General features: G+C 35.3%; 1 protein-coding gene, 1 long non-coding RNA gene and 4 other non-coding genes across 6 annotated transcripts; 2 read left to right on the top strand and 4 right to left on the bottom strand.

Moving 5' to 3' along the window:
- LOC127619511 (uncharacterized) lies at nt 1-2,490 on the bottom strand. Its single transcript, XR_007967566.1, has 5 exons — nt 2,452-2,490; nt 1,165-1,213; nt 728-808; nt 369-539; nt 1-188 (listed from the first exon to the last, which is right to left on the bottom strand). It is a non-coding gene; the product is annotated as an uncharacterized LOC127619511 (long non-coding RNA).
- Nucleotides 254-326, bottom strand: LOC127620475 (small nucleolar RNA SNORD99). Its single transcript, XR_007967746.1, has one exon. It is a non-coding gene; the product is annotated as a small nucleolar RNA SNORD99 (small nucleolar RNA).
- LOC127620458 (small nucleolar RNA SNORD103/SNORD85) lies at nt 611-693 on the bottom strand. Its single transcript, XR_007967731.1, has one exon. It is a non-coding gene; the product is annotated as a small nucleolar RNA SNORD103/SNORD85 (small nucleolar RNA).
- Nucleotides 881-1,016, bottom strand: LOC127620459 (small nucleolar RNA SNORA16B/SNORA16A family). Its single transcript, XR_007967732.1, has one exon. It is a non-coding gene; the product is annotated as a small nucleolar RNA SNORA16B/SNORA16A family (small nucleolar RNA).
- Nucleotides 2,491-8,612: 6,122 nt separating the features above from the next.
- LOC127619510 (ras-related protein Rab-39A-like) lies at nt 8,613-18,098 on the top strand. The gene is made up of 2 exons (XM_052092351.1): nt 8,613-8,844; nt 11,339-18,098. Exons 1-2 carry the CDS (start codon nt 8,630-8,632, stop codon nt 11,763-11,765), a joined length of 642 nt encoding a protein of 213 aa, XP_051948311.1. The 5' UTR covers nt 8,613-8,629; the 3' UTR covers nt 11,766-18,098.
- Nucleotides 18,099-19,576: 1,478 nt separating this feature from the next.
- LOC127620472 (U11 spliceosomal RNA) lies at nt 19,577-19,712 on the top strand. Its single transcript, XR_007967743.1, has one exon. It is a non-coding gene; the product is annotated as a U11 spliceosomal RNA (small nuclear RNA).
- The last annotated feature ends 2,709 nt before the right edge of the window (nt 19,713-22,421 follow it).

The raw sequence follows: 22,421 nt of genomic DNA, 5'->3' as shown, positions 1-22,421 counted from the left end.
AACAGAAAAGCTTTTATTGGCTTAAATCACAGAAATGTTATAGATACACAAACATCCAATAGCAGAAGACACAGCTAAACTCAAGACTCCCCCAGAGAAAGATGTTGAACAGATTTTGCTCTCAGGGTTGATCTTGCCTCAAAGACCAAAACCAAAGGTCTTGACTCCATCAGGGACTTGCTGGGTACCTTGAAATGAAAAAAAGCTTAGGTTAGTTGTTACACATAGTTTAGAGTAATTGCACTTAAACTGGCACTGATCTCAGTCCCATATCCGCAAGTTTCATCCAGCAGTCACCATTAAAAACAATATCATCCTTGATCAGAAAGTAGAGGTTGAAACTACTTGATAAGTTGATGCGGACATACCTGGGCTTGTGTAAATCCATTGTTATCAGAAGCTATCAGTGCCTTTAACACGGCAGACATCAGTGCACTTCTGGGACGTCAGATCCTTTGGAACCAGGCCAAAGCCAAGAATTTTAACTTTGATGGTACCAGTTGGTTCACTTCTGGAGGGCCAAGTCTTAAGAGGGCCATCTGATAAGGCAAAATAGAAAATGTCAACAAAAGACAGACACTTCAGAAACGTGTACATGTTACAGAGAAACACTGGCTCAGAAAATGAGGTTATGATAGTCTCATTACAGAGAAACTCTCTCAGATAGGGCAAGTTCTTGTCATCATGGCCAGTGTGAAAGCAGAAGAGCTACAAAATCACAACCAACCTGTTTAGATACAAAATCATTCAGCTCATTTCAATGAGGTCATTCATCCTTCTGGCATAAACCAAAACAGTAACACCAAACCTGCAGAGAGAAAAAAAAAAAACCCCATCAGGCAGGGCAACATAATGCAATGCATTTAAACCTGCATGTTGGGATTGTCCTTTTCCTTAATGTTGCTGGGACAGCTATAGGTCAACTGTACAGCGACCGTCGGTAAAAGTGTTGCTTTTGGCTTCTGTTTGACCGCACCGGTTATGGATGAACAGGAGCGACTTCGATCAGGGCCACACAGTGTGAAATTACCAATCCTAATAGCACCAGTTATTATACTGGCATTCATGAGGCAACCAACATCAATTGAAGTGCGCATGCAGTTTGACTCCAGATGGCACGAATTAAAAAAAAGTCCCAGATGTTTAATGAAAAAAATAAAATACCTCTGCTGAGATGGAGGTTCATTGTCATTGTCATTACTTCAGACAACACCTGAAAAACAAAATAGACAATAAAGTTCATTTCTGGAGAGTCAGTAGGGCAAGACAATCGGAGCTGGCGCAAATTAAATCGCCAGTTCATCTTTTTCTGTAATCTTAAATCAGAATGAGTGAAGTCTGTCTGACAAATAAAGTCATAGACACGGTTCATTTAATTCATCAAACGGTTTAGCAAAATGGCCAGAATAGTTTCGTGATTTAATCGGACTGCTTCTGCAGTGTTGCCAACTTGGCTAATTTCTCGTTAGATTTAGCGACTTTAACCTACTTTGCGAGTTGTCGGCAAAGTCTAACCCACCATTTTAGTAGTCGGCTTTAGCAATGTTCTTCCACATCTGGCGTCACAAAAAGCGTCCCCATATGTTTCAAGTAATATGACTGACCTGTTTTATAAATCGAACGACTGTCGCAACAAACCAGAAAGCTCGTCAATCTCAATTCACGTGCATGCTCTCCATTCAGAAAAGTCAGCCTACAACGATAGAAGAGCACTTTTTTTACATTGACATATGCCTAATAATGCCTCATGTGGAGCTGTTTTGGGGAGATATATTTATAGGTCCATGGTTTCATTTATTAATAATGTTTTTATTTATTTTTAAAAATTGCATATGAATTACACTTGAGCTTGCGTACAAACGTAATCGCGTGATTCAGCCATTTCTGCGAGCCTTTTAAGACTTCCATGAGAAATAGAATCACCTCGACCGGTTTCTCACACGGTAAAACGGTCCCTGATGTTCTTAAAATATTATAATCACCCAGTTTGATTTCACACAGAAAACGTGTGCAAACGGTCTTGCACCTAGTTCTAAAAAAAAAAAAAAACATGGGTACGTGCATTACAATACGTAGTTGGACGACCACTTGAACGCCTCGCCACGTCATGCAACTCGGAACACCGAGTTAAATAAAACACTTTTAAAAGGGTTGCAATTACTTAGCCACAAAACGATTTAAAAATGCGGCTTGTTTTACAGACCATTTAGAAAGGGTTCCTAATAAAACTCACATTTTAGTGAGAAAGGTTAAGTTTAGAAACCTTTTCTATCGACCCCAGACCATGCCGCCTGTTACTAAGAATACTGAAAAATATCATAGTGCTCTTCTCTAAACGTCATTAATCTCAATCTGAGATAACGCTGGAATAGCTAATGAACAATTTTAAGAGAACAGACCATTAGAAAAAATAAATACAGCCTCGATGTTAAAGGATTATAAACAACTCACCTCCACTTTCAAGATAGACAGCGTTGTAAAGAAGGACGAGTAAAAGTGACGCGACATTTTATACAGAGCTCCTCGACGCTGATTGGTTGAATGAGATGGCTCGGCCGCAACGCTTGATGGGATATGTAGTTTTAAATATGAAACTAACAGCTATTTATTTTAATCTGATATATCTTATAAAGTTAGATAAAGATATTTTTTTTAATCAACTGAGATGACTTCTAAAGTGAATTGTTGAAGTAAATGATCATGTTTGTCCTAATACAATGTCCTACATTTCTGTTAAGGATCCTTACACTGAAGATCTCTCATTATGCATTTTTGTTAAAAAGGAGATTACAATCAGAATCAGATGTATCCTTTAACGATCTTTATACTGACAAGACCAGTTGATAAAAGAAAACACTATAACATCTTATAGACCTTTTTCACAGACTGTGATGATGCGTTTCCACTTTATATAGCAGTGTAAATCTAGCAACTTTTTTATATGATCATTTGTTTAAATATTGAGTATAAATTTATAACATTATGCTTTGTAGTATATTACCCTAGAATTCGTTTTTTTAAAAAAGCTGCAGAGTGACATTAAATTTGACATCTCCTCCCATTTTACTCTCTTAATCACCGCTCTTTTTTTTCTTCTTTTTTTTTAACTCTTGTGGAAAGTCATTCAAATGTAATGGTGGATATTTTTTCATTTGGTCTTGGAGCAAATTAATAAGTGAAAATAATATTTGTGATGATCTCCCATTTACTCCCATTCACTGCTGTCAATGTTTACCCTGCAAATGTTTACTTCCGCATTCCAAAACTCAGAGTGTGTAAAAGGTCTATTAATCAGCTAAAGATAAAATGCTGCTTATAAAAACTATTGACACTGGCTGAAAATCATAGCCTTTGCCCAAATAAACAATGCAGGAAAAAATCAAACCACATGTGGATGTAAAGAGCACAGATTCCATTTATTTGCAGACTAGGCCATACAGGAATTCACAGCAAGAATTCTGTGACTGGGATTAGGTGGAACACTGGTCAGCTGACTTGGATAACCCCATTAAGCTCTTTATCTCCTTTTTTAAATTGCATGGCTTTTGAAAGCATATGGTGAAATAGAAGTGGCTTTAAACCTGGGTTGACAACTAAAATTCCTGAACATTTAGTTGAAGTGCGATACAGCAGCTGCTGCTCCAATGGCTCATCCATTTCAGCACCATGGACAGAGCAAATGCAGACTACACCTCACCCTGATTTAGACTGCTTCAGATCTTTTGGCTAATGACAATTCCTTTATGTTACATTACTGATGGATGGGGGGATGGATAGATAGATTATGTAAATTATCTATTATTTTTATGTACTATTAATTCATTGTCAATATTATTATAATATATATTTTTAATGAATATTTTTTTTCATATTGCACTGTGAAAAGTATACACATTTAATGTTCGTTCATTTATTTATGTTATAATAAAATAGAATGAAACACAAACAGAAAATCCACTAGTGTAAACATTTAATTAATATAAAATGATTATATTGTTGATGCATGCATGTGGTTAGAAACTAAATATGATTTAATTTAGTAGACCAGAGACCAGAAACATCATGAGCAGGCTTTAATAACGCACGGCCAGAAGTTATTTAAAAATGTAACAAATAAAATTAATTGCAGAAAGATTCACACGTATGATATTTGGTATAAATCACTTTATTTCAGACCGAGAGTATAATAAAGTGCCGGAGTAGTCAGTAGTCTCTCTGAGGGAGAGAAGTCCCCCGAATAATCAGATATGCCCCCCCCCATAATTGATATGTGTGTTGCTGATGCCGTCCATTATGCACCGCTGGGTAATTGCCATTAAGTTGTTGCAGGAATAACATCATGGTTTAAACAAGTTTAATTGTTAGCGTGCTCATTATCTAACACCGCTCGTCAATGTCATTTGAGATAGCCAATCAAATCGATGGAGGCGGGGTTATTCCAGTGCCACGCATCAGCAAACATTTCATGTTAAGAGTGTTATTGTCATGTAAGATGCAAGTTTCTTACTCAGCATGCATTTTTGCCCACTGTTTTATGATTGAAATGTTGTACCGAACAACAGTAATTTCCAAGGGTGCAAACTATTCTCCATTTGGCAAAATTCGCCTATTTGGAAAATGTACTTTTACTCACTCATTTACTCACCCTTATGTTTTTCAAAACATGGAACATAAAAATAAATATTTTAAGCAGCTTTATTCCATAGAATAACAGTTTACAGTGAGCAGGAGCTGTCAAGCTTGATATAAGACAAATATAATAAATCGTTATAAAGGTTCAGTATAAAGACTTTATAACTGCATTCATATGACTCGTGCACTTTGTTATATGTACTACTTTTAAGAATTTTTGTTTTTCTTTGGACCTTGACAGCAGTGGTCAATATGAGCTGTTTTTGTATGGAAAAGAGCAACATTAGGATTCTTGAAGAAAATATTGTGTTAAGATTCTGTTAGGGGGAAAAACAATGAGGTTAACTTGATGGCAGTAAATAATTTTGTAAATTTTCTTTTTGCTAGCCAGCTGATACAGTCATGTCATTTTACAGATACATCAGTGATTAAAAGAAATTCAACTTATATACATGTTTTCTTTGATACAGCACAAAAAAGAAAGAAAAGATGACTGAAACAGGCAAATTGCTGGCAATGCAGACACAGTGGTAGTCTTGTAAAGTGTATCTTATAAACCAATTTTGGGCCTTTATCGCATTTCAATCCTTTATTCAGAAAATGATTGCATTCAGTGCCTTTACTATATAAAAGGACCAAAAAAAGGTGAAGCCTGGTTTATCCATAGTTTTCCTGAGCACCTACTGGGTGACGCCATGGTGATGGTCTCGAGATGCCAAAGTAAAAACTGCCCAAATGAGTGATCCAGAGAATAACAAAAATGATTTCAGCGTTACCTGGTGTATAAAAAATGGTCATTTGAACTCAGTGAAGTATCGACATGTTTTATTTGGCCATTTTTACAAATGTAATACCTTCAACATTACTCAACCCGTGTAGAATATACGCCGATGCAAGTGAAAACACTGGAGACCGGAAAATTGAAAACAGTCAAATCGACACTTCCACATTCAGGAAAAAGGTCTATAATTTCGACAAAAATGACGTCATCGCGACATTGACGGAAGTGCGCTTTGATTTTGCTAGACCCGCACGGCGGTGTGCGTACCATTTTTGCAATTGAGCAAAGAGTGCGTGTGACACTGAATTAAAAAATGAACGACTTGTGTGAGGCAACATTGACTATACTGTTAAACATGTTCAGATAAAATGCAAACATACAAAAACAAACTAACAATAACAAAGACACAATAATAGTAGATTAATAATAGTAATAAAATAAATATAAGAGGGGTTTCAAAAGAAAATATCATTAATCACATTTTAATCAATCTTTTTGCTTGATGATTTTTTACAAAGGTTTACCGTCTTATAATATCATAATACAATAACAAGGTAACACTGCACATGCACGGCCTCGAGTGGATTATTGTTGTAATTGCCTACACTACATAATAGTCATGAACAGGGGCGTAGTAATCATTTAAGTGAGGGAGACAGAACAATTAGCGCAAGACAAACATAAATAAATAAGATATATTTTTCAGGCTCTCAATCGATTACATTTTTTGTTTAATTAATTACATGATTGACCAGTGAATTTTAATGTTTGCATTTGTACATTTAGACATTTGCTGTATGAAAGACACAGTGTAAACACAAGTGCGGGGGACATTTCCCCGGCATCCCCTCCTATTTGACGCCCATGTTCATGAATAATAGGGTCATTCTATGAAAATGGTGGCTTTTTGTACAGACAACTTTTAAAAAATGTCATTCTTTTTTTTATACCAAAACTTATAGTCAGATAACAGTTAACCTCTTAACATTATAAATCAACTTAAATGACAGCTTAATGTATTTTGATATTTTTACTACATTACATAAAAAATTGCTTGTGCTGCCTTTTTGTCACTGGCATTACCTATATTTAAGATGACAATTCAGGCTTTCCAGAATGTAATTTGACTATTTAATTTTCATACATAATCAAAGACAGAAAAGGTTAATGTAATATTAAGAAATTGTCTTGATTAGTAATAATTTACTTTAAACAGGTATGTGTAAAGTTCTATTGTGTGACAATTTTTATTTCTACCATTGTGTTTTTTGTTGTAACATTAGAAATATTTGAGGTTGAGTGATCAAAATTGAATGATCATATCCTTAAAATGCTTACTAATGAATGCAGCAACAGGTAGGTAGATACAAAAACCATAATCTAGAAACTGGGCAACTCTGATGCCAGAACACCAATACATGCCATGCAGTAACACCAGTGACGCAATGTAACACCAGTGACGCAATGTGAAACCAATGACATAACTTAAGATTATTTCAAACAAATTTTTATCAATTTATTAGTAATATTTTACATTACAAATAATTTCAGATTTCATAAAATTAAGGTTATTGGTCAGATTAAGACCGAACGATGAAGCCATATTGACAAAAATGTGTCTTATAACACAACTTCGTCATACAAACATAAATCATATCCACTAGAACATTAGAAACACTAACATTGAACGCAAACTAAATCTGTTTTTCCAACAGTGCTGATATGAACATTTTGTATGGAATATATGTTTGTCTGTTGTTTCTTTTTAAGGTAGGCTGCTCTGCGGTCTGGGTCAGTGTCCCTGCGCTGTCTGTAGAGTTTTTGCTTTTCAGCAGCACTTAATTTCGCCATATCTGTCAAAAGGAAAGCCACATTATATTTGTACAATATTGAAACAGTAATAAAATGCTAATAAGTCTTTATTAATATAATTGTTGAGGCTTTTATGAAATCTTATGTCGAGAAAAATGTTAGTGGTGTTATTGATTGTCACTGGTGTTATCGTCATGTCACTGGTGTTACCAGCAGCAACAGTAACACCAGTGACGATAACACCAGTGACCAGTGAGATGGGATATCTAAGATGGCGGCCACAGTAGCTCAAACTACACTTCTTAAATTGTAAATAAATCACTTAATCATGCAATTTGAACAATTATTTTAATCAAATTTCCTTTCCCCTTACTATAAACTGTAGAACAGCAGTGACGCATCTTAAGTCCTCGCATGAAATTGTCAAATTATTTATCAAATTGCTAAAAGATGAAGAGAGAGTGAACACTCACCATGTGCTTTTCAAAACAGCCCCACCTCCAATGAACCTTTGACCCAGGAAGAAGTTGGCAAGGATGTTGCATTTTTTCAAAGTGGTGTTTTTTATCAATTGTAACACCAGTGACATGAAATTGAGGGACAGCTATTCCTTGTAAATTATTTATAATATTTAGTTGATATTTTAGTTTTTTAAGTAGTCCACTAAATAACTATACTACTTTCATTTGTATTATGACATTTAAAGGGGGAGAAAAAAATATTTTTTAACTTAAAATATGTCACTAAACAACGACTCCTGACCCGAGGGACAAGCCAATTTCATGGAACTGACCGTATTCTACAATATATAAAAAAATTGCTTTTCAATATAACTGTCTTACATATGTTTTATTAACAATAAAACATTTAAATTAAAACAAAAAACAGATATTTTGTGTCGTTATCTGACACTTTTAAGTGTTTTTCCTGGTGATATAAGGCCGGGACAGGAAAGCCACCATTTTCGTAGAATGACCCAATAAGCAACACCGTTCAAATGTTTTGTGAGGTAACCTACGGTAAAACGTTTTTTTTTTATTATTTGTTTTTTATCTAAAATAACTGGTTTTATTCCATTCAAAAATGTTTTATAAGCGTTATCCATTGGCTAAATGCTAATATCAACAGACTGATCAAGGCGCCTCACACAGCAGCATTTATTTTGCAACAGATTGGCAGATTGAATGAAGTACTTTGGTTCGTTTTCAGTAGTTAACATTCGTTAAAGACAATGAGCTTTGATATGAGGGAATCAGTGCATAATTACCGTCATCACATGACTGCAGCAACACATCCACCTCTCTCTCTCTCTCTCTCTCTCTCTCTCTCTCTCTCTCTCTCTCTCTCTCTCAGTTTAAACCCGTGTGCCGGGCGCTTTGTCTGGAGCTCTGCACTCGCCATGCCATGGATACTTTATGGCAATACCAGTTCAGGATCATTCTACTGGGTGACTCGACGGTTGGCAAATCATCTTTACTGAAGAGGTTCACGGATGGCATATACAGCGATGTCGCGGACCCGACGGTCGGTGTGGATTTCTACGCCCGTTCACTAGACATCGAACCGGGGGTGAAAATCAAACTACAGCTGTGGGATACAGCCGGACAAGAGCGATTCAGGTTATTATTATTATTATTATTATTATTATTATCAGGCCTATTATTATTATGTGTCATCTCCTGACATGTACCAAGTGCTATGCATCAAATTATTTCAGCACAAATAATGATTTATTTCACATGACATGGTGCCATCATATTTCCATTATTATTTCAAGTGTGCTTAGTACATGCATTTATGATGTCGTTGGTTGTAGTGTTGAGTTGGGTTGTAGGGCAGCCATTATTTTGAATGTAATCAAAGATCTTTTTTTTGTGTGTTTGCATTTCTATGTCATCATTTCCCTGTTGGGTTTTGTGTAATTCAGTTCAAGCAGGCATGCACACAGGCCTAGAGAGTGTTTATGAATGAGTTCCACAGATTTGCTCCAGCACATCTCATATGCAACAGCTGTTTGGAATCTGTGCTTAGCTTGTGTTTAGCTGGATTGTCTCTGGTCCTGATGTCTTTGACCTGTATGTCCTATATTCAGAAGCACTGCTTGTCTTCGGGGTACCACAAACATTCACTTTGTTGGCTTTTTAGATGAACAGACCATACATGAAATTGAAACAAGCTACCACGACAGGCCTAAATGTATTTCTGAATTCAGTTTTAGATATAAAAAAGACAGACAAAGTGAAATATGATTTTCTCATAGAATGCCAGAGAATGAGAGAGATTAACATAAAATTATCTTATAATAGATAGTTTCACTTAGGCACTTGGGGCCAATCCGTAAACATTAAAATACGTAAGTATTTTAGCCACAATATGCGTGTTAACATGATTTTAGTGTGAGAAAAAAATAATCTTCTAACCATTTCTGTTTTAAGTTCTATCCAATTGTACAATTTTGCTGCCATTGCGACACCATAAACCCTAAAATGACCTCAAATTTGATGATTTAAACAACTTAACAGCTCAGATAATACACAAGTATTAACAGAAGAATTAATTTAATTCCTTTTATAAAATTAGAAGCTTAAAATTTCTGCCTTTAGACACTCACTTCCATTCACTTCCATTGTAAGTGCCTTACCCTAACCTCGATTTTTGCTTCTTTTTTTTTAAGAAAAGGTGAGATGATTCAAAATATTTTTTTATGATAATCAACATTATGCCACAAATGTTGTTGATTGAGTTTAACTTGTATTGAACCCAGAATATTCCTTTTAAACATCTACACTACAATCCTACAATCTCTTGCCCCATAGACTTACATTGTAAGTACATTACTGTAAACATGATTTATCATTGTTTTTACAAACTGGATAAAACCGAAGATCTGTGCATAATTTTCAGTATGTTTTAATGGTCATCAGGCTTTATTATATGATGTATTCTTTAATGAGCATGAAGAGCTGAAAGTGTTTTTTTACAGAGGACATTAGGTAACTAGGAATAGGTATTCAGAGTAGCACCATTCTTTTGACATGAGTGTGACAAGGAAAGAGACAACACGAGTGAGTCAAGACATTACAGTAATGACTATAAAAAACTCCTTTTAAATTCACGTTTATAGACTATTTTTGCTTCATAAAACATGAATTAGGACATTTTATGTTTTTGCTTAATTTAAGTATATATAAGTGTATTTATTAAGCATTTATAACATGTAAGTTAAAATGCTCACTATTTGGCAAGTATTGCATGAATCTCACCATTTTTATTAATGTTGTTATAACTGCATATCAATGATGTATAATGCATCTGTAAAAGGCATATTAATCATATTATAAACCCTCAACAAAGGGAATATTAATGTTAAGTTATTGAAAGCATATTATTTTCTGTGGTCATCATTAAAGTGATAGTTCACCCAAAAATGAAAATTCTGTTATTGTTTACACACCCCTGTATTGTTTTAATCCTATATGACTTTCTTTCTTTTTCTTAACACTAAGGGAGAAATTGTGGAAAAATGTTGTGCTCAGTCATACAATGGCAGTTTATAGTGACTATCTCTTCAAGCTTCAAAAGAACACAAAAGTACAATTCAGAAGTCTAATAAGACTCATGATTGTTATGAAAGCATACAATAAGGTTTGCTGAGAAACAAACCGAAATCTACAGTATTGTATTATTTTGTTATACTGTTTACGGACCATTGATCTCCTGTTCATGATAGGGCATGAGAGCCACAGTCCACGCAGCCACGTTTTGTATATATAAAAACATGTCCGCGATAGCGATGACAAAACACAACACAGCTGCACACAATAGAGAGAACAGAACTTCCAAACATGTCTGAAGAGTTTGTAGTTGAAGAATTGATGCATTTCTTCAACTTCTATTGTATGACATCACTGAGCACAAATGTTTTTCACAATTTCTCCCTTTTTTTAAGAAAAAGACCTTGAAAAGAAAATCATTTAGGGTTATGTCAACACAGGGGAGAGTAAACAATGACTGAATTTTCATTTTTCAGGTGAACTAGTCCTTTAAACTTAACTTGTTTATTTTAAAGGAACATTCCAAACATTTAAACAGTTGTGTTCTTCATGTGCTCAGGTCCATCACCACCTCATACTATCGCAACTCTGTGGGCGGCCTCCTAGTCTTTGACTTGACCAATAGGAAGGCCTTCGATCACGTGCGGGAATGGCACCGAGAAGTCAGCGAGCACATCCTGCCTCATCACATGATCTACATTCTGATTGGCCACAAAAGCGACCTGACCTGTGACCGCAAGGTGTCACGAGATGAGGCGGAGGAGCTGGCGGCAGAACTCGGCATCCGTTATGTGGAAACTTCGGCCAAGTGCAACAGCAACGTGGAGCGTGCTTTCGAGCTGCTCACAAGGGACATCTATGAGCTGATGAAGATGGGGGAGATCTCCACCCGTGACGGCTGGGATGGGGTCAAAAGTGGCCTCACCGCTAAAGTTCTTTACCCGGCTGATGAGGAAGCCGAGCGAGCGAAGAGCTGCAGCTGTTGACTCTCACAACACACCTGTAAACTCTCACATGTGTATCTGTCGATTGTTGCTCACCCTGGCTTTCTCTAAGGGTGCCTACACACTAGAGTTGTGTCAGAGAATGTTGGGGACGGTGCGTTGCAAGGATGAATAGGAAAAATGCGGAAGTGTTTGCAGAAGTGATGTGCCCATTGGCCAATTGACTTTCAGACAGATGGGTCCAGTTGTGCTTCGTATTCCTAATTGATTGCAATCTGACCTGGCTCTTTCTATTCTTTGAAATGGTGCTTATGCATTCCTATTTGTCAAATGCTCCATCAGAGCTTGTCTCTAGTGTGTAGGCGCCCAAATGCATCACATCATGGTCACTGACTCAGGACCTTGTTCTGGTCTCTGCTCACCTACTGCACTTACCTTGTTGTTGCTGCCTGAGGTTATGGTACAGTTCTCTCAATGCAATCGCTCAGTTCATCGCTCGCTCAAAGATGCTCCTTCCAGTGTGATGAGTGAAAATGTATCAGTGTAGTACTGTATGTTTGGACTGGAATGGAGAGACCCTGCTTCATCTTATGTTTTGAAGTCACCAGTGGTTAAAAGAGCTTGCAGCAGTCTCGTGGACAATAACATGTATTTTTTTAATTCTCAGTGGGTTTTCATTTCACAGTCTAATTCAGAGGGAATTTATTCTTTGAAATATTTTTGAAATTACATTTTGAAATTACAAATTACATTCTCTCGCAATATCTTAACACATACCTAACGAAAACTAACCATGGTTTTACTACAGTAACCATATTTGAACCATGATGTTCATGGTAAAACCATATTAATAATAAAAAAAAACAAAACTCAATCATTATGCCCCAAAAACATGGTTAGTTTTTATATAGTTACAGCAATGGTTAATTTGTGGCTTCTTATTGCAAATTTTTTTTTAACTAATAATAAAACAAAAATGTGTAAACCAATGTGTTACTATAGTCATACTGTAGTAACGATTGTTATTACCATCGTTTTGGTATTCCTGTTTTATTACTATGGTTTTACTACGAATATCATGATTAAAATATGGTTTCTGTAGTAAAACCATGGTTCGTTTTTGTAAGGGATGGATAAAGATATGGTGAGGAAATTCAAAATAATTGCGAAGGAACGCAAAACTTTTTGTGAGGGAATGCAAATCTATTTCAGAATATAAATTCCCTCCCTGAGTTTGAGGTCTGTGTCTTTTTCCCACATTCTCCCACACAGTGATTTGAAGGCTTGTTCCTGTCCTCTAAAGCATGATTACTGTGGCAAATTGACATTCAGAGAGAATCTCTTGATGGAATATAGTGAGTATGATCTTATCTAAATTGTCCATTCTCTTTTTTCGCTAATTTACCCTCTAAATTAGATTAAATTGAGACAAAGTTTGACAAATCAAATTTACGTTTGCGTTCATGAGCTGGTTGGTAATAGATTAGTCATTTCTGGAGAAAAAGTAAAGATTAAACCTTCTCTCTGATTGATCAATAGCTTTGCAATTGAAATTTAGCACAACATTCTCTAATTCACCCACACCCCTCAAGGAGAAATAAGAAAATGGCAGGAAATTGAATAATCTCTGTCAGAACATTGAGATTGGCCCAAAGCAGACTTCATACATCAGCGCGTCCTGACCTCGTATGCGTCTTAACAGTTAATCTTACAGCTTTGTTAACACATAGCATTGTTAACTTTTACAACTTCTCATTTTGCCAATTGCCAGAGCTGATCTGCAGGTATTTCCCAAAGGGTCCTGTTCACACTTGACCTCAAAACTGAAAAATGGCGCTAATATTCCAGAAAAGGTTTTGTGAAAGCGCCTAATGTGAATGCTGTTCCAAAAAGAAATGATGGTGACTTATAAGAGATATCATTTTGGCCAAATTCTCAGGCTACAATGCATGAATGCTTCATGGATATATTCACTCCCAGAATACTTTTAAAAATGTTTCTCTTATTGAGCCTAATACAAATTTGATTTGGCAATTTTTGGTTCCATGTCAGTTAGGATGTTGCCTTAGGCCACATCCACACTAATTTTAGTGTGAAAAACAATATTTTTCTCCACCAAACAAGAGATTTTTGGAAATGCCCTTCATAACCGGTCACATTTACATTTGCACACTGAAATTCCTTGATACAGTAATTTCAACGGGAATCCGTGTAATCGTGAATTTTGCGCAATTTAATTCCACTGGCTAAACGTTTTCCCCTCGCATATTTCGAGTGGAGTTCAAGTTTGGTGAACTCTGACTGACGATTTCTCCGTGTTGACCAATAGGAAGTTTCTTTGTTTGGCAGTGTCCTCCATGTGGGTCAGTGCTTCGTACACAGCTACACTGAAAATTCTCAATGGACATGGATTTAATTTTAGTGGTGAATTTCATTTTAACATCACTCTTACTCTTAAAGTGCAGCATTAAAAAGAGGCTGCTTGGCCATAGTTTTTTGCTGGTTTCACACACACTCAACATCCGTCCATGCCTTCTTCACACGCAGTATTTCGCAAGGTGGCTCATTTGGTTTTGAAACATAAATATAGCTCAATACACACAATGCTCCATATATCTATTAGCAAGTCTCCATAGATTTACTCAATGGGTGACATAAACCCATAGACGTACATTGAAAGAGGGACCCAAGTCATGTTTAGACACCAGAATCTCATATAGTAGCCTCTTTTGACTTGGGCTAGGAAGCAACCACATAGTTATGCCCTAGCAACCACTATAGACCATAAAGATATTTTAGCTGAGTGTCTGAGTCATGTGCTGCTGGCTTTACTGGGTGTTTATATGCATGTATTTCTGTATAGCTGAACATATTGTAAATAGCAGCTGGTCACAATGTACTTAAACAAGTCAGGTGAGGCTTTGGTGGTAGCTATTGGTTTGTGTGGCTTAACCACAGGTCAGTAGCCTTTAAAAACACAGTTGTAAGGTCTGTTTTTTTTTATACATAACTAAAGGAATAGAAAATTGTGAAAGCATGAAAGAGAGGAATGTTTTCTTTTTTCTGGAACATCAAAATTCTGCCAAATAAATCTTTTTTCAATCATTCAGATTTTATGTACAAACTGCCAAAAACTTTAGTTTTAGACGGATATTTTAGATAATCTGATGATCCTATCAGCTACCAATAACAGTGCATTATGGTATAGTATTTAAAACCATTTTTCAGAATTCTCTAAGAACTCCTTAGAGGACAGGGATGGAATTTATTTTCTGGAATAGATTTGTGTCCCCTCACAATAATTTGCATTCCCTTGAAATTCTTGTGGGTTCCCTCACAATACCTTTATCCATACCTTGTGAAAAAAATACTATTGTTTTACTACAGTATTTTTCTTGAACTCATGTATTAGTAGTTCAACCATAGTAACCACAAATTGTACCATGGGTTTACTACAGTAACCATATTTCAACCAAAATATTCCACTGTAAAAACTGATTTCGAGGTTTAGTTGTATCAATTAGCTTTTTGAGTTGACACATCTAAAATAGCATGCCAGCTTAAGTTTTGATTCTATCAACTTTTTAACAATCATATTTACCATTTCAACTCACTTAACAAAGTTGACTTAAAAAGCAAAGATTTGCCAGCTCCCAGCATGCATTGCAGTATGAATAAATAATGAGGTTAGTGTTGTGGACTTTATTTGTGTTGTTTGTTTTTATCATTTCTGTTATTTAATAAGTGTATGGTGATGTAAAGAGCTTATATTTGATTTAATGGTGTTAGTTGTGTGTCACAATTAATCAGGTTTGTGTTAAAATCACATTCAAGAAATTGGATGTCCAACTTTTGTTGTTCTTAAAATTCTTTAATTAGAATATAGAAATTAAGAACTTTAGGTGCTGCAATGCAGCCTGATTAGCCTTGCTTGTCATCATATTAAAGTTATATGAACAAAACCTGTTAAATCCAGAACATTTAGAATGCACAGTTTTGTCAATGGATTATTTAGTTGTCTTGACAAAACTTCTTAAATTGAAAGAAATTGCTATTTTTTTAGTGCTGTCAGTCGATTAAAAATATAATCTCGATTAAATTGCATAACTTTTCCCATGTTAATTGCGATTAATCGCAGATTTTGAAAATGCTGAAATTTGACATAATTTATACTTCTAAAATATTTCAAAATATTTCAGTTTTTTGGGGGGAAAGAAAACAAATCAATATGTAACAATATAATGCTTTATTAACATTTTCCAAACAAAGCCTTCCACAGTATAAAGACAGAAATCCACTAAAATATCACCAATTCAAGTAACATTAAAAGTTTGACTGATTGAAAGAGCTATCCATATAGGTTGCATATTCATTGCAGTGGGCATTAAATCCCTTAAACTCTCATCCTCCACAATATGAATCTGCCGGTAGACTGTGGCTATCTGCTTTGTTACAGTAATCCTGAAGCCGCATTCATGATTCGCATCACAGTGTCAACACTTACGTTAGTTGTCGCTTTGAACTCCACATGAAAAGCGCTTGAAGGAAAAAAATCATCTCATTTGGCATTTTGATGATAGTTAAGACTTGATTTGCTTCTTTTGTAATTAAATCCACCTTACATAGTCTGAAAAATACTTGATTTCTGTCACATGTTCCATCTGTGCTTGTTTTATACAACAAATAGCATTTAGAGCTCCTTTCCCCATCACTTTATCACTGACACTGAATCACTGCTGTGTTTGTTTGTGGCATGTGCATCAGTGTAATGACTCCGGGTGGACACATTATAAAGCTTCCGCCCTTCCAACCATTGTTTATGCTGTATTAACTGTTAACGCGTTAATTGCGATTAAGGAAAATTAACACGTTGAACTTTTTTTGCGTGCATTAACGTGTTAATTCTGGCAGCTCTATTTTGTGTTTATGTAACTTGTCTGAATCAGTGCAAATAGACAACTAGCTTAAGTTAAGTTGAGTGAACTGTTGTTGTTGTTTTTTTTACAGTATAGTAAAATCATGGTAATAGTACAAGAAAACCAAAATATGGTTATAAAAATCATTAACATTCTGCCAAAAAACATTGCTACTACAGTTTAACTATAGTAACACCATGATTAATTTGTGGTACAACTATCATTTTTAAAACCACGGTATTCACCTAAATAAAATGCCCTTATCAAAATGAACCAGTTTCACTATAGTTAACCTGCAGTAACCATGACTGTAGTAAAACAAATGTTTGGTATAAGCCATGGTTCAAGTAAATTATGGTTTATTTTCGTAAAGGGAGGATAAAGCTATTGCAAACCGAAGATAACTGTGAGGTAATGCCAAACTATTCCAGAAAATAAATTCTCCCAAATGTTTTCCCCCAAAATAAGCATAAAATGTGTAAATAGTATGCAGATCCCATGTAGGTCTAGTACTATGCAACACACCATGTTTCTCCTGATTCATGTGCTGTAGGACCATCAGGTTTCATTGCTCAGTTCAACACATTTACTGTGAAATGGAAAAAACATTCATTAAATAAATGGTAATGGTGTTGCAGAAAACAATAGACTGTACAATAATGCATTGTCTTCTCTCGAACATACACTCGAATGTTTCAACAAATGCAGGGATTATTTTGTACAGGTTTGTTAATGTCTAATACTATATATATATATATATATATATATATATATGCTGTATTTTAAATGCGCTATTAAATTCTATGCTTTACCATCTATTCCACAGGTTCTGATAAATAATGGCAGCAATGGCTGATTGTGATAACATTTAAAATAATTGCTTTTTTTCAAGTCCAAATATTTTACTTTTATTTATTTTTTAGGAATTAAGGCAAAGTTTACAAAGACACATGAGAAAAGAGTTGTTGAATGCAATGTAGCCCATTGTCATAACTTAAAATGTAGAGTTATAAAAACTGCACTGAATTGATCTTGTTGAGATTACTCAATTATCCAAGTTTTTGTTTGCTGCACTTGTGAGATATTATTGAACTTAAAAAAAAAAAAAAAAACGATTCAGCTGAAATTAAAAATATAAGCCAAGAGAACTATGTACATCATATTTGGATTCCCAGCATGCACTTAGCATTAATAAATTGTGCAAATTGCAGTATTACTTTTTTTTTTTACTTGTCATGTAGGAATAATTCAAAGCTAATTTTTTTTTTTACTCAATGATGTGTTTGATTATTGTCACATCATTGTGATTTGCGTCATTGTGTGATCCATGCGTGTCTCTTTGACAGGTTTCAAAATGTTTGCGGGATAAGACAGATAATGGTCTGATCATTAACTGGTCTTTTGTTGTCAAATGGCTGTCAATAACTGTAACTACTTTTATGGGAATCACAAATATTAAAATATAGTATGAGTATTAACTTGAATGAGAGTTTTGTTGATTGAAATAAGCAAGTCACGTTTATTTAAAAAGACATTATGTTCATTTAACAAGTTATATTGATTTAAGTGAGCAATATGTTCTGATTAAACAACTTTCCCTATAAGTTGAGAATTTAAAATTTTAAGGTAGCACAAACACTGTTTTTTTTTTTACAGTGAGTGTGGTCAGACATTTACACTTTCTTTACACTTTGACATTTTAAATGCTAATTATTTATGCATATCAATCCCTTTAAAAACGTGGTAATGTTTAAAAGGGTTAACAAATATAAATAAGAGATTCACAAATACACTGAAATGACAAGATGGCCACACTTGTGTTGTGTTCTGGCAACGTTTCTGGTTCTGGTCACTGAATGGTTTCTATGGTGACTGCATTCATTCAATGCAGAAATATGGCATATTTTAACTGTTCCTCGAGTTCTAATGTCGTTCTAAGATGGAGGTGCCAAATACAATTTACACGCCCCCTCGTGGTCATCATAGAACTGCTCGAATGGCACAATTTTGAGAAAAGGGATTGCAGGGAAATAAATGGCAATGATGTTAAAAAAGCTAGTGTAAATTAAATAAGATTATTGTGTATTATAAAATATTTCAGCACAACAGCAGGATTTTCATTAGTAACCCAGTGTTAGCACTGTCAACAACACACTCTTCAATTAGAACCTATGAACATATGAGGTCTTTAGGGGCATCATTGACCTGGATGGGAATAAGTATTGCACATTTTAGGTGTTCAATCAACTGTAACGAATGCTAAAGCCAATAGTGATTAGCACATTAGCTTTTGGGTATTGTAAACTATCAATATATTTACATTGTGATTTGTCATTTATAATGTACATTCATTATATATATATATACATATATATATATTGTGCAAACACGCACATTTCAATTCCACTGGGATAAAATATTTTACACGAAAACGGTCATTTTGGGACCAACTGTCAATTTCACACATACAGTCTAAAACAAAGTTAGACTAGATAAACTGTCATTTGGATATTTTCATTAAAGTAGAAGTAATAAATAATTGTAAACAGTATATCTTTATAATCATTAACGTGTGTAGTGAATGATATCACTTTTGTGTATCGTGTTTTTCACCGCTAACCAATCAGAATAAACAAACAGAGTATCTGGGGCTTTTATTGGCCCATGTGCTTGTCTATCGTTACTAGTACCGCCCACATCCCATGATGCTTCACTTTAGATCACATTTACAAACACATTTTCCAATTTTTAACCACATTAATTGTCAGATTAATACAAAATTGAGTACCATTCATAATCTAATTAAAACTAATTTAAAACTGTTATGTATATAAAAAGAAAAGAAGATTCTGAATTTGAGCACAAAATGCTTTGTTACCATCACTGAGATGCTCTGACCATTTCGATATAACCTCCAGTCTTTTTCTATATAGCTTTAAAAAGGGCATCTGCTATGTTTAGCATAGTTGTGGAAGGGACACTCTGACACAATTACGGAATCGCTATCAAGAGATTTCGGATGCAGAATTTTTGAAACTTGGGGCTGCTAATGATCTTTTGTCTTGGCGCCCTACTTGATGTTGTTGAATATCAGTGATAAATCTTGTAATGTGAAAGTCGACACCGTTAAGATATGTAGCAGTTAAATAAGATAGTAATTATTTTTGTTGTAGTTGTGATATACGTTGGTCTTGAAAGAGCCAAAGTACTGATCTACATTTTTAACTACTTTTTTTGAGACTAAAGTGTCTATCACTAACTCATCCTAGAGATTTCAAGTTACATGCACCAAACTCAAATCTGAGCCACCAACATAAGGTTTAAACATGCTTTGGGCCACTCTATCGAATCTTTATTTCAATATATGTATGTATCTGGGATATAAATGAAAGAAAATGATCTGTATGTAATGTGTGGGTTACCTTACAGGTTTAATTAATTATATGTATTTGGGCTGCTGTATATGTGTTTTCTCTTTTCTGTATTTAAAGGTGTTTTTCTAGATTTTCTCTATTTTAATGATTGACATTGGTTGTGATGCCATGGTCATCATATGTGTTGATTGGTCATGACATATTATAAATGTGGTGCTGTTTCACTCTGTTTGTAAATGCCTGATGAAGGTCGAGTCACCAAAACGTTGCTGAATAAATTTTGATACTCTTTGCAAGCCAGGAAAGTGTGCGGGATTGTTTTTTATTTCATATAATATTAACTACAAATTATTTATATTGAATAACAAATAACAAATTTGACCAATAAAAAACAATCGGTTCCAAATTACCTTCTGAATTATTATAAGGGTTAGGTATAATTTAACTACATAATTAAATAAAATTAGCTTGTTTGAATTTAATAATGAAATTTAAAATAAATAAATAAAGGAAACGTGGTTTCTAAACTGCAAAACCACATTTTTTGCCAATTTATAATTCCCGGGCAGACGCTTTTTCTAATAAGAAAAGAGGACATGTCCTATAATAATTGGCGTATGGTCACCCTATGTATCAGTAGAAATGTTTTAGTGGATGGAACATATCGCTCAACACAGAGGTAGAGGGCACACAGTCGTCATGAGAGGGCGCACTTCCGCATAAGTGAAGCCATTATGTTTTTTTCTTCTTTTATGTGTGTGTAATTTATGTTGTAGAACCAAACGTCCAAATATAATCAAGTAATGTAATATTATTAATAAAAGATGAACAATCTATCAGTGTATGAATCTCCATGTATCTGCAACTCTCAGACTAGAAAATGCTCCGTTTAGTCTGCACTCTATGATGTGAGCTCCAATGAACACGCTCTTCTTGTTGCTCCCGAAAGTCGTTCCTCATTTGCATAAAGTTAAACTTTTCTCAACTTTGCTGTGTCGCTCGCCACTCCCACATCTAGTCGGCAGAAGTCGCTGTCGCTCGTGTTGCCATCTCTCATTTAAAATGAACGAGAAGTGTAGCCAACTTAGTGACTTTGTCGCTAGATTTAGCAACTTTTCATACCTCTTTGTCGACTTTTCTTCAAAAAAAGCGACTAGCGACTTTTTGGACAAACCTTAGCTACTTCCGTAGAAGAAAGTCGCCAATACTGCCCTGCGAGCGCGTGATCTTGCTTTCCTGCCCGGACTCGGATGCACATCTCTCTCTCTGCGTCTACTCTGTTCAGTGAGACTAACAGAGAGATGAGCTGGCGAGAAGGCAGAGCAGCACAATCAGTTGACCGCACGGCAGCTGACATAGACGTGAATGAGCTGCGCATGTGCAGACGGCGTTGTCAAGGACCAATCACGAATCTGTATTGTATGCTCCGCTTCACTTTTACATTTAAAGTGAAATTTGACCGTTTATTTTAATTCTTTTCATGCACTTAAAGGAGATTTTTAGACGGTTGTTCACTTCTGTTTCTGAACAGTCTGAATTCAGACACTAATTAAACAACTATGTTTTTGTAAACATGCACATAGATTTGTGTAAATATGCACATAGTGGTTTGTTATGGCTGAACGCTGTGTGAGAGAAAAGATCAGAAAGTTACCATCGCTTCTAACTTTCTGAGTGATTTGATAGATATGGGGAATTAATAGGGTATTACAGTATGTACGGTAAGCACAGAAAAACACATGTAAAGGGCGGACACTATGCAAAATGCAAACGAGACGCTGTGACATCACAAATATTTTAATTGGAGTATGATGTCTTTTAGCGACTTTTCAAACAGGCTTTAGCTACTTTCCGTTGCAACCACTTTGCAACACTATGAATTAAATGATTTCGCTTTGCAGGTGAAAGTCACTACATGTATGTACAGGGCTTTTGTTGAACATTTTTCATATGGTGGCTAAGGGACCATCTGAATACATTTCTTAGTATTATTAATCTTCAATGTGGTATTACTGTGGTAGTACTGCTGCTCCCTATATGCATATTACCCAGTTACAGTTTTCTAATCAGCCAAACATGTGGCAAAAGTGCAGTGCATAAAATCATCCATATACGGGTCAGGAGCTTCAGTTAATGTTCACATCAACCATCAGAATTGGACCTTGGCACGATTGTTGGTGCCAGAAGGACTGGTTTGAGTATTTCTTTCTGTAACTGCTGATCTTCTGGGATTTTCACACACAACAGTCTCTACAGTTAACTCAGAATGGTGCAAAACCAAAAAATATTAGTGAGTGGCAGTCCTGTGGATGGAAATAACTTGTTGATGAGAGAGATCAACAGATAATGAGCAGATTTGTTAGAACTGATAAAGTCTATGGTAACTCAGATAACCACTCTGTACAATT

Source organism: Xyrauchen texanus, chromosome 26, assembly GCF_025860055.1.
Source record: "Xyrauchen texanus isolate HMW12.3.18 chromosome 26, RBS_HiC_50CHRs, whole genome shotgun sequence".
Classification (NCBI taxonomy): Eukaryota; Metazoa; Chordata; class Actinopteri; order Cypriniformes; family Catostomidae; genus Xyrauchen; species Xyrauchen texanus.
The sequence above is the reverse complement of the archived record's forward strand: the minus strand, read 5'-3'. Positions and strand labels throughout refer to the sequence as shown.

Coding starts and splice junctions, on each gene's coding strand:
- LOC127619510 (XM_052092351.1), top strand. CDS start 8,630: ATGGATACTTTATGGCAATACCAGTTCAGGATCATTCTACTGGGTGAC. Junction 8,845..11,338: donor GCCGGACAAGAGCGATTCAG/GTTATTATTATT, acceptor TCATGTGCTCAG/GTCCATCACCACCTCATACT.